The 11,251-nt window shown below is 41.5% G+C and overlaps 2 protein-coding genes across 2 annotated transcripts; both read left to right on the top strand.

Annotated features, from left to right (window-relative positions):
- The first annotated feature begins 970 nt into the window (after window positions 1–970).
- Window positions 971–4,743, top strand: ptges3a (prostaglandin E synthase 3a (cytosolic)). The gene is made up of 8 exons (XM_070910141.1): window positions 971–1,098; window positions 2,026–2,139; window positions 2,365–2,434; window positions 2,524–2,622; window positions 2,819–2,908; window positions 3,006–3,062; window positions 3,211–3,238; window positions 3,781–4,743. Coding segments are annotated over exons 1-8 (480 nt in total). The 5' UTR covers window positions 971–1,096; the 3' UTR covers window positions 3,801–4,743.
- Window positions 4,744–8,242: 3,499 nt separating this feature from the next.
- mipa (major intrinsic protein of lens fiber a) lies at window positions 8,243–9,596 on the top strand. Its single transcript, XM_070909671.1, has 4 exons — window positions 8,243–8,602; window positions 8,979–9,143; window positions 9,229–9,309; window positions 9,411–9,596. The coding sequence occupies exons 1-4, from the start codon at window positions 8,243–8,245 to the stop codon at window positions 9,594–9,596; spliced, it is 792 nt and encodes a 263-aa protein (XP_070765772.1).
- Window positions 9,597–11,251: the final 1,655 nt, after the last annotated feature.

The raw sequence follows: 11,251 nt of genomic DNA, 5'->3' as shown, positions 1-11,251 counted from the left end.
TTTTTCCCCACTGATCCTTCTCAAGACTAACAATCCTTGATGGAGGCAGGGGTTAAGAAGAGGTATAAAGGAACTGTCTTTTATTTTGTGTCTGTTTTGCAAGGCAATAAATGGAGCATGCATCATTAATCACTTGTGAAACTCACATTCTCAACACTGACTCAACCAGGACAGGAGAAACTTCATACTTCATACTCTGACGATAAGGACCACACCAATTCAAAAATGGACCATTGTGGACCATCAGCAACTGCGGAGGATCCTGCTCATGCACAAACTGCTCCTGCATGCCACCTGCAATAAAGATTGCTGCTCATGCTACCTGTACGGCTGCAACAATTGTTCCTCTGGCTGCATGTGCAAAGGCATGACCTGCAACACCAGTTGTCACATTAACTTCTTTGAATCATTAATTGCAGTGGAAAAAGCCAACAGTACAGAAAATGTATTTCGTACTTGTCGTTTGACGTTGAAATAAACAAGTTTCCTTTAAAATGTTTTGTCAGTTTTCCCTTTTTGTTTAACAGTGGTCAACAAGGTTATCTTATTCTGTCTTATATTATGTGTAAATACAAAACACAATTAAAGCAACAGTGATAAGATATAGTGAAATCAAATACACATGCTATCATATGCTATATGCTATCTTGTTGAACCTAATAGTCTGATGTGTCAGAAAGGTGTTGATTTAACAATGATATTACAGCTGATGACATATGCTAAGTTTGAGTTCTTCTTACAGTTTTTCTGATGATATACGATAACTTTTCATTTGTGTCATCAGGTGGTAGTTGTTATGGAGCGGACACTGGAGGTGGAGCTGTTGCGCTGCTGAGGAACACCGAGCACGAGCACTCATTCTAGAATTGTCTCCAACGGGTTCGGTCTGCCACCAGTGCCCACGCTCGTAGTAGGCGGGCACGGCAAGCCACGAGAGAACAAGGAAAGCACGCGATGTTTGGAGAGACACCAGTGTATCTGTTGCAAAGTTAACTGTTTAGGTTTCAGTTATCATTTTTGCCGGGCACTACAGCTAGGTAACACTATTATCTATATCGTGGTCCGACGAGGGAGTTTAATTGCTAAAACAGTGGAGATGTAAGTCTTGGGTTTATTATGTAGTCGTTAACGGTCGTAGCTAACTGGATACAAGTCTTGGTAGTGTGGATCAACTGCGGATCAACCAGCTAACATTAGCTAGCTGAGCTATGCACACGAGTTAGCCTCAGCGGCGCAGTCATACTCACACGGCTGAGGCTAAGACTGAAAGGCACAGCATATCGTTAAATCCACCGACAGCTAACTTTCATTCAGCATAATATAATTTGGTACCACCGTGTCCCATAAGATGATACACTAAACTAGTTTTGTTTACGCGGCTTTCATCAGCTGAGTTATCTTTAGCTAGCAGGCTAAAGTCAACCAACACGACAAGGGTAACGTTAATGTTAGCACTGAAAAAGCATGGTGTCATGATTAGCTCGGAAGATTTCACTTTAGCTAACTCCAATTTACACACGCTTGTCAGCGATACACATAGTACAAGCTGCCCTCATTCAAATACTTTTCACCTTACTGTGGTTCACGTCCAAATAACTATACAGCTTACTATTAATGTAGCATTACCCGACTCCCGGTCATTATGATAATCTAACGATCGCTCTGATATGTATGTATTATCTCTAATATCATGTTGGCAGGTGCACCATTTTTATTAAAGCTCAAGCTTTTCTTACAGGGCAGTTATTGCTTTTGGGTAAAGAGGTGAATGACTACAGAGGCTCTCACGCTAATCTGGAGGAATGAATGAAGCTTTCCTCCACATGACTTAAACGTTACCTCAAATGTAGTGCACGTGGGTCACCAGAGCCCAATAACCACCTCCCGGTCTGTTAAAATGTTAAGCCCAACTAATATTAACAAGTGGTACACTCTTAGTTAGCATTTACCATATCACATAAGAATAAGAATGATGATGGATTGTATCAATGTCACTTATTCCCTGTTTTTACTCTTTGTTATTAGGCAGCCTGCAGCAGCTAAGTGGTATGACAGAAGGGACTCTGTCTTCGTAGAGTTCTGTGTGGAGGACAGTAAAGATGTGCAAGTAAATTTCGACAAGTTCAAATTTGATTTCAAGTAAGTTCCATTAATAGCATGTTAAATGATAATATTCCTGATAATTTACTTCTCAAAATCATCCTAAAGAAAATATGAGCCCTAACATGCTTTTTGGCAACAGGGCCCTGATATGTGGTATAGTGTATGAACAGAATGATGAAAACACAAATTACATATTGGTTGTCAATTATTGTTGGCAGTTATAAAATAAATAATTTGACCTCTTTTCTTTTCACCATACAGCTGTTTCAGTGGAACAGATAATATCAAACACCAGAATACAGTGGACCTTTTTGGGGAGATTGACCCCAAAGTACGTTTGTCACCCGTAGCCATAGTTGCAGTTCTACCATGTCTTTTATTCCTTCAAAGCCTTCATCAAACTCTCTCTGTTCCATGCAGGGATCCAAACACAGGCGCACTGACAGGTCTGTGTTGTGTTGTTTACGAAAAGCAGAGGCTGGGAAATCATGGCCACGGCTTACCAAAGACAAGACAAAGGTAACTTTCAATCTTTAAAAAAAAAAAAAAGGGAAAAAAGCTTGTCACTTCACAGTGACTTGGCAGCTCAGATACAGACTTGTTGCGAAGCAGAGACTGCCACAGTAACAGCCATTTAAATATCAACATAGAAAAAACAGCTGGATTGCATGTTTAATATTGCCTTACTTAAACACTTGAATCGATCTTTTCTTAGTGCAACTGGCTGAGTGTGGACTTCAATAATTGGAAAGACTGGGAAGATGACTCAGATGAGGACTTATCAAGTTTTGACAAATTCTCAGAGGTAAGCATATTGAACATGCACGGTGCCTAAAAATGATTATGTCCAGATATACTGTTGTGCTGACACGTTGATTGTTCTCTCCTGTGCATTTCTCCAGATGATGAACAGCATGGGGGGTGATGATCTACCTGATTTAGATGGCACAGAGGAGGAAGTATGTTTATAAAATACATATAGTGCTTTTGTATATGCTTCATGTCCTATATCAGAGGCAGGCGCTTTGTTTGGAGACATTTTTATCAAGTGAAACTTACCTGATAAATCAAGAGTATGATTTTTATTGTTTTTGCTTTGTTTTGCAGCATGATTCTGCAGACAGTGACGATGAAAGTAAGTACTGTTCTAAAAGAGCTGTCTTGTAATTTTTATCATCGGTAGTCACCCGATCCCAAGGGGCGAGGAGACAAAAGAGGACAGCCATGATGCTAGGCAGCGCTAAGTGCTTGTAAACATGATTCATTGTAGGATCTGTGAAGTAAGCTATAAATGTTTGGAAAGAAGGTATCATCCTACATAATGTGGTGATGATGTTAGAAAGGGCTCGACTGTGTATTTCTGTCCTTGAAGGGGAATTAATTTTATTCAATGAAAAATGGCTATAATTAAGAGTTAAGTGAAAATGATCAACTGTAGCCATAAAATCTCAAATGGGTATGTTTAGGTATTAGCTTGAATATGGCTGCGCGCCATCCAAAAAGCTTGTCGTAGTAATGTCATCCCTTTTATTTAATTTCTTATGAACTACATTTTAAATGTTTTTATTTTATTAGTTTTTATATTACTAATATACTAATACTAATATGTGAATGATTGCCTTCAAATCTAATCACATGCTCGCATACATCACATTTTTAATTTTGTTCCTTTTCCAGAAATGCCCGACCTTGAGTAGATGAATATGGATGCCACCTCAGTAGTAAACAAAGCGAGTTATACGTCGGTCAAAGAGAGAGACTAGACATGAGTTGGCAGCCGTGTTGGAAAAGAAACATCTCTCTACGCAGTTTCCGAAGCAAAAACCCCTCAAGGGAGTGACGGGGAGTGACTGTTGGATACAGACATGCACAGAGATCCATAGCAACATACAGTGCTGTGCTTTGCTGTTCTGTTCTGCATGGACAATTCTATTCAAATGAAAATTTTATTGTTCATTGACTTAAATGACTGTATTGGGATGTGCTGATGTCTTACACCTTCTCTCTCTGTTTTTTTGCGATGTCAGGTTATGTATTGAACATTGTGATTTCTTATGAAGAAAAAAAAAGCTCAAAATGCCTATTTTCCAAAAAAGTAGATTTTTTTAACGACAGATTCTCCCCTTTAATGTTTGTATTGTAAATTGCACTTATTTTGTTTGTTAATTTAAAAAACAGGAGCTCTGCTGGAAATGGGTTTACCAATGTATGCCAACATCTGCAAATATTTAACAATAATTTCATTTTTTAAACATATTTCAGCATTTAAAATAAACACATATGCTTGTGCAACTTACAGTTTGTGTTGAGATTAAGGTAGTAGAGTGGTACAATCTTAGCATATAGTCATGCCTTTGCAGAGGTGAGTTTGTTTATGCCGGTGTACAAAACATTGCACATTGTAGCAGGTACTAAAATAAAATTTCTTCCACAGGTGAGGCCAGAAATCCTATGTAGTCTACCAAGAGTTTCCAAATAGTTTAAACAATACAGGTTATAAATGCTTGTTTATCGGATACACTAAAACTATGGAGGCTTGTGTGTTTGATGCAACACATGTTGAACACTTTTGCATTTGTCTTATGCTGTGGGAGTTTGGATATACATTTCTAATAAACTGTTTCAGACCGTTGAATACAAGGCCTTAGTATTGAAGCATCACTTCTTCGAGTCCCAGAAAAGTTTAACTTGTGGGGATGTGGTCGCAGCAGTGGTGAAAGAAGTACTCATCTTTTACATAAGGAAAGTAGCAATACTACAGTGTAGAAGTACTTTACAAGTAAAAGTCCTGCGTTCAGAAATGTCCTTAAGTAAGAGCACAAAAGTATCAGCATCCAAATATCCTTAGGTACTAATTATGCAGAACTGGTCCATTTCAGAATAATGGTTATTGTATTATTGGACTATAATTATTGATGTATTAATGTGTAAATCACTTTAATGTTGCAGCTGGTAAAAGTTATTTACTTGGAAGATCTGCAAAATAACTAGTAACTTAAGTTATCAAATAAATGTGGAATAAAAAGCACAATATGTCCCTTTGAAATGTAATTGAGAAAATAGAAATACTCAAAGTACAAGAACCTCAAAATTGTAGTTAAATACAGTACTTGAGTAAATGTACTTATTTACTTTCCACCACCGGGTCTCAGGACCAAATGTTTAGGTTCACCACATCTGTCTTTATAAACCATACTGATGTGCCCATTCCTATATTGATAGTATTATTAGTCACTGTTCCTCCTGTCCTTACTGGCAACAAAGAGATCACTTCATGACGTAATTCCAAAGTAATTGATGGGCAACAATATCATCATCAAGAGAAAGAGCTGGTCAAATCAAGTGGTTAGGTTTCAAAGTTTCCTTGCTGAGCTTCAGCACAGTAACAGTAACCCAAAGAGGGAATTTCGCACTGAAATGACAATAACTTGATTTGTCTAACTCAGTCAGCTTGAGCCTCACATTAGTATTTTTACACAGAACCAAGACTGTGGATTTTGTCTATCATCTCTTACATTGGGATTGTTTGGGAAGGAGGAACAATTACAGCAACTACTACCTCATTTATTTACATAAGGGCAGGTGAGTATTGTATTGAGATAGGCTTGGAAAAAAATATGAACCAATCCTTTAACCCATGAAAATGTGAACTGTCACTTTGTAACCACTGTGTAGTGCTAATGATTCAGAGCACTGTACTCTCACTTCTCTGTGGCATTACTCAGGGAATTTCAGGGGCTTCCCATCTCCTCTCTACTTTCATGCTGAGCGCAAAAAGGGAAATGGAAGCCTGAAATTCTTTTCCAGTATAAAATTATTTGTGTGATTTTTCAAAACATGACAACTGCAGTACAAACTTCCCCCACAATCACAGAGGTAGTTAGCAAAGATGCCATGTCCTTATTCTGTCAGTGTATCTGGTATTAAAATAAAAATGAAGTAACGGCCATACATTAAGAGCCATAGATTGTTGTCAATGAGTTGACAAAAATGCTTGATCCATGATTTCTGTCATGTAAATTGACTTGAAGGAAGTGGAACATCTCTAAATATCCGCTGCTGAAGATTACCTTTTATCAGCCCCTCTGAGGCCCACCATGGTTTAGTGCTCCATCTCATGTGTCCTGCAGTACATGTTTTCACCACTGTGTGGTGAGTGCAGACCAGAGCTTCTACTCCAGCATGAGATGTTTAGGGGCTGCATGTTGTTATGTGTGTGTCAGCAGTCTGGGCCCAGGGAACAGGAAAACACAATGCAAGCACCTTTTTCAATACCCTCCACTGTAAAACTAAACTGTGGGCTTAAACCCACAAAAGGTGGCTTACCACTGATGGTGGGAGTCATGAGAAGGACATAATACTCATCACAATAGAGATGCACCAACTGCAAACTAATAAACAGTCAGAATTGGGACACAACAGGATAAAAAAAAATTTTCTCCAGCAACCACCATTGTTCATCATATGATGGTGGCAGATGTTGTTCATATTTTTCATGTTGTTTTGAATGTGAGGTGAAAGAAACATCCAAACATCAGGCTGCTGTGAGATTGATATGAGAAATCACACTGAATATTTGTAACTTCCAAAGTGAATAAAAATATCTGCTGATTATATTTGTATATTGTATACTGATGCCATTCCAACACAACTCTCTGGAGTATGAGAGTATATTTAATATACATCAGGAACTCACAGATTCAACAGTGACGGCAAGACAAACACATCATAGAAACCAGCAGAAAGTGTTACTGCCAGCGTTTTGTTTCCATGCATGAAAGGAGAAGAGCAGTGAGCTCAGCATAATCCTTTCAGGGGGCTGCGACCGGCCCTCTGGCTGCCCTGGTCAGCATGATGCTCCAGTGCAGAAGCTCAATGCCAGGGTCTGCTCTCCCCTCTTCCTCTCCAACCGTGGATTTTCCACCGCTTTATCTGACCTGAGCCTCCAAACCCGCCCAGCACACACACACACACACACACAATGTAAAACTGTGGCTAATCAGTTCTGCTGCCGCAAAACTAATTTGTACAAATCCAGAGCACAAGTGGAGAAATTGAGAAATTGCCCGAGCTTTGGTGATCACAGCTTTGATTGGAGTGAATGTGAACTGTTGATCGTACATTACACAGGAGACAATGGAAAGAAAACCACGGAAAGTGAGTGAAAGGTGGACATGACATTAATTCTGTGCTTGCAAAAGCAATACAATTACTGTAAACCAAGCAAAAATCCCTCTGCACTCCACCAGCCACTGCTATTCTATTTTCAGGGTTGAAGGTCAGAGCAGTTTCTCACAGGGGCCTTTCAGTCAGTGGTGTGTATTAATGCTTCAACCCAGCTGTTGGTGGTACTCAGGTACTAGATCTCCACCTCCTCCAGTATAACGTGCCTGGAGGGCCTCCAGTGGAAATATAAGATGCTCCAAAGCATTTTACATTTTGTTTACTTCCCTCTTACTGTCCTCACCACATAAGTTTAACCTCAAGTCATACATTTCAAAAGTATCCCTCCCCCTTAAACTGACTAACTGCAGTATGTTGAGAGCTTTCCTACACAAATACTTGCAACCCATTAGTCCAGATTCAGAGTTATTTCTACAATGAGCAGACAGAGGGAGGAAAAGGGTTAAATGATTTTGTTTTGATTTGTAGTATTGTGCGCTGGCCCCTCCCCTGGGCTTGGTGGGGCTGCTGTGGCCCTGCGGTATTATAAAAAGGCCTCCGAGCTCCCCCTGCTCTGGTAAAGAGGCTGAATGTCTGCAGGACATGCTTAACGTTTGTCTATCCATGTTCTTCTACTAACAACCTGCAGGGTTGGCACATAGATGCACAGAGACTGGCGCATTGCTCCACTCAGGAGCTCTCTATGACAGAAATCAGAATTCAGAAGGCACAGCAGCAGATTGTTCACAGTTGCATGAGAGTTACATGTTGAGCAGTTTACGTGTCGTTGCATTTAGCTTTAGAGAGGCAGTTTCTGTTTGAGGGGCTGGTTTTTGTCATTCGCTCTGTGTTTTTTGGTCTCAAACACAGTCATTATTGTGGAGAAACAGCATCTCCTTTTAGCTGATTAGTTAGTTTTTCTGTTGACTTTTCATCCCTCCATTGCTTAGAGGTTGCTTTTTGACCTTTTGCCACCATGTGGGAGTTCAGGTCCATGTCTTTCTGGCGGGCGGTGTTCGCCGAGTTCTATGGCACCATGTTCTTTGTATTCTTTGGGCTGGGGGCCGCCCTCCGCTGGACCACTGGGCCCCATAATGTTCTCCATGTTGCCTTTTGCTTTGGGCTGGCGGCTGCCACCCTCATCCAGTCCATCGGCCACATCAGTGGAGGACACATCAACCCAGCTGTTACCTTTGCCTACCTGATCGGCTCCCAGATGTCCCTGTTCCGTGCCTTCTTCTACATCATAGCCCAGTGTCTCGGAGCACTGGCTGGTGCTGCCGTGCTCTACGGGGTCACGCCCAGCAACATGAGGGGAAACCTTGCACTCAACACGGTAAGATCACCTGCCTATCACTACAATTCTACATCCATTACAACAAGGGAGCAGACTGGCTCTGACTCCTGTATTACAAATGGTACATTACAATTTTTCACATACACTGGCTGTTTGATCAGTCTGTTTAAGTGTTGTATGTACACAAAACATAATTGCCAGTTCTGTCTTGAAAAGCAATATAGATCTAAAACCTGACAAGTCTGACATAAGGTCATTGGAAGGGAAAAAACATGTGTGTATGTATAAAAAACCTCTGCATCTGCATTATACACACAGCAATTTAACAACATTTAAAACCATGTTAATTGTGTTTGTAATTTATGCACTCACATCATTAACCCCATCACTCTTTTCTCCCCCTCCCGGCTTTCAGCTGCAGCCAGGAATCAGTCTGGGCATGGCCACCACCATGGAGGTCTTCCTCACCCTGCAGCTTGTCGTCTGCATCTTTGCTGTGACTGATGAGAGGCGCAACGGTCGCCTGGGATCTGCTGCCCTGGCCATCGGCTTCTCTGTACTCATGGGGCATCTTCTCGGGGTAAGAACCAACCAGGGAGGAGGCCGTTGTTTCATGTCACCTGTACACCTTTACTAGTCTTAACCCTGAACTGTCTTTGACTTAGATGTACTACACTGGAGCAGGAATGAACCCAGCAAGATCCTTCGCCCCTGCAGTCCTGGTCAGGAATTTTGTCAACCACTGGGTAAGATGAAATTTTACACCACAAACTCTTGCAAACCATGTAATGTGACATCCTCAAACTCACTAACGCACTCTGCTCTATGTCTTTTCTGTCAATGACAGGTGTACTGGGTGGGACCCATGATTGGTGGCGCCATGGGTGCTCTGCTGTATGACTTCATGCTGTTCCCCCGTATGCGCGGCCTCTCCGAGAGGCTCGCCACACTGAAGGGCACCCGGCCCCCAGAGGCCGAGGGCCAGCAGGAGACCAGGGGAGAGCCCATCGAGCTCAAGACACAGGCCCTATAAGCCTGGAGAAGAAGATTGGCTTTCTGACCCCCATCCCTCACTCACCCCTCACCCCTCAGTCTGCACCCTCAGCTCCTGGTCCATCCTCATCCCACTCAGCATTTCTGCACACATACCTCCTCCCCGCCTCCACACACGCTAACACACATCCCAAACACCTTTGTTATCCTTGTTCTGCATCCAGAACTGGACCTACTGAATTACAGTGAAGGGCCACCCACAGCCCTGACCATCTGATTTCACCTCTACCCATCCTTCCTCCTCTTCCTCCTCCTCCTCCTCCTCCTCCACCCCCTTGGACTGCAGGACAAAGATGGAGGGTTAGAAGAAGACTTGCCACTGAAGGAAGCACCCTGTGCCCTGTGGTGTGGGGAGTCAGTTACTCCTGGCTGACCAGGTGGCTACAACTGCTCAGGACAGGGGCCTCTCTCTCTATCTTTCTCTCCCTTTCTCTCTCTTTCTGTTTTTCTCCCTACTTCGTAGTCTGCTAGGAGTGACGCTACAGTAGAGCAGTGGACTTCTGCATGCTTTTCCATTTTGATCCAGTGTGATCTCGCCCTTTGTTTTGTTTCGTTTAATGAACTTTGGGTAAATTACATGTACGTATTGTACTTTGCTAGTATTTATTTGGCTCTCATTCTTTTTTTTTCAGTTGTATGTGTGTGTGTGTGTGTGTGTGTGTGTGTGTGTGTGTGTGTGTGTGTGTGTGAGAGTGAGTGTGCATGCATGTCTCTGTGCATGTGTATGCGTGTGTGCTTGTTTTAATTGATCATTTTTTATTTTTCACTTTTCATTGCCACAATCCTTTGTCTGTAACATTTCATTTTCTTCTCCATACAAGCATATTTTAGGGAAAGATGCAGACTTTTCCACGCCCTCACTGATACTGCAAAAGTTCAACAGATTTCATGTTTAGAGTGATCCCCCTTTTTACATCAGATGACAATAATTCATGCCTTTGAGTCAAGTCTTAAAGCCAGATTCATTCAGTTTAGAGTTTGTGTCTCATCTAGTGAAGCACACACACATTCATATTTATATTAAAATAAACACAAAACACAAAACTATTTGGTCTTTCCTGAGCTCAGTCTTCCATGAAGTTACAATTACAAACACTTGACATGGTATAATTGCCACCAAATCTGTTACCCATTGCTTTATAAGTGGGAAATCTGCAGGTTTGTGCCACATTTAGATAACTTATACAGTATTCGTGTTGGGTTACATTTTAAAATTACTTTCTGACATGAGCTTTGCTTTTAGAGCAGCGCTTATTACAGATTCATGTAAAGGTGTGTGATAGTTGGTTTGCTTTTACTTTTGCGTGTCTGCCATGGAAAAACAAAGAAAGCAAACCTGACAAGCTGTCATGAGGAACAAGCGTTTTCTAGTTGAATTGTGTTGTTTGACACGACTGGAGGGTCTTTGTTACATCAACTCGAGGTTAGAAATGAAAGAGTGCATGAGGTGTGGTGGCTTGTTGCTGGTGTTGGCAAACACCTGGTGCCTTCTCTTTTCTACGCTGAGCTGGGTGGCTCTTTGGGAGTGAGATAGTTTTATTGGACAAGCCCCTCTCTGATATTTGGGAGAAGAGAGAAGGTCACCGCGAGGCGACTGAAATCTTAAGTGTGTTTGTACAGGGTGATAAATGTACA

The sequence above is a fragment of the Enoplosus armatus genome, chromosome 8 (assembly GCF_043641665.1).
Source record: "Enoplosus armatus isolate fEnoArm2 chromosome 8, fEnoArm2.hap1, whole genome shotgun sequence".
In the NCBI taxonomy this organism is placed as follows: domain Eukaryota; kingdom Metazoa; phylum Chordata; class Actinopteri; order Centrarchiformes; family Enoplosidae; genus Enoplosus; species Enoplosus armatus.
This window is presented reverse-complemented; position numbering and strand designations above follow the sequence as displayed.

Bases quoted from the DNA above. Each gene is read 5' to 3' on its own strand.
- ptges3a (XM_070910141.1), top strand. The intron at 2,435-2,523 runs GTACGTTTGTCA...TGTTCCATGCAG, and splicing joins TTGGGGAGATTGACCCCAAA to GGATCCAAACACAGGCGCAC. The intron at 2,623-2,818 runs GTAACTTTCAAT...ATCTTTTCTTAG, and splicing joins TTACCAAAGACAAGACAAAG to TGCAACTGGCTGAGTGTGGA.
- mipa (XM_070909671.1), top strand. From the start codon at position 8,243: ATGTGGGAGTTCAGGTCCATGTCTTTCTGGCGGGCGGTGTTCGCCGAG. The intron at 8,603-8,978 runs GTAAGATCACCT...CCCGGCTTTCAG, and splicing joins GAAACCTTGCACTCAACACG to CTGCAGCCAGGAATCAGTCT. The intron at 9,144-9,228 runs GTAAGAACCAAC...TCTTTGACTTAG, and splicing joins TCATGGGGCATCTTCTCGGG to ATGTACTACACTGGAGCAGG.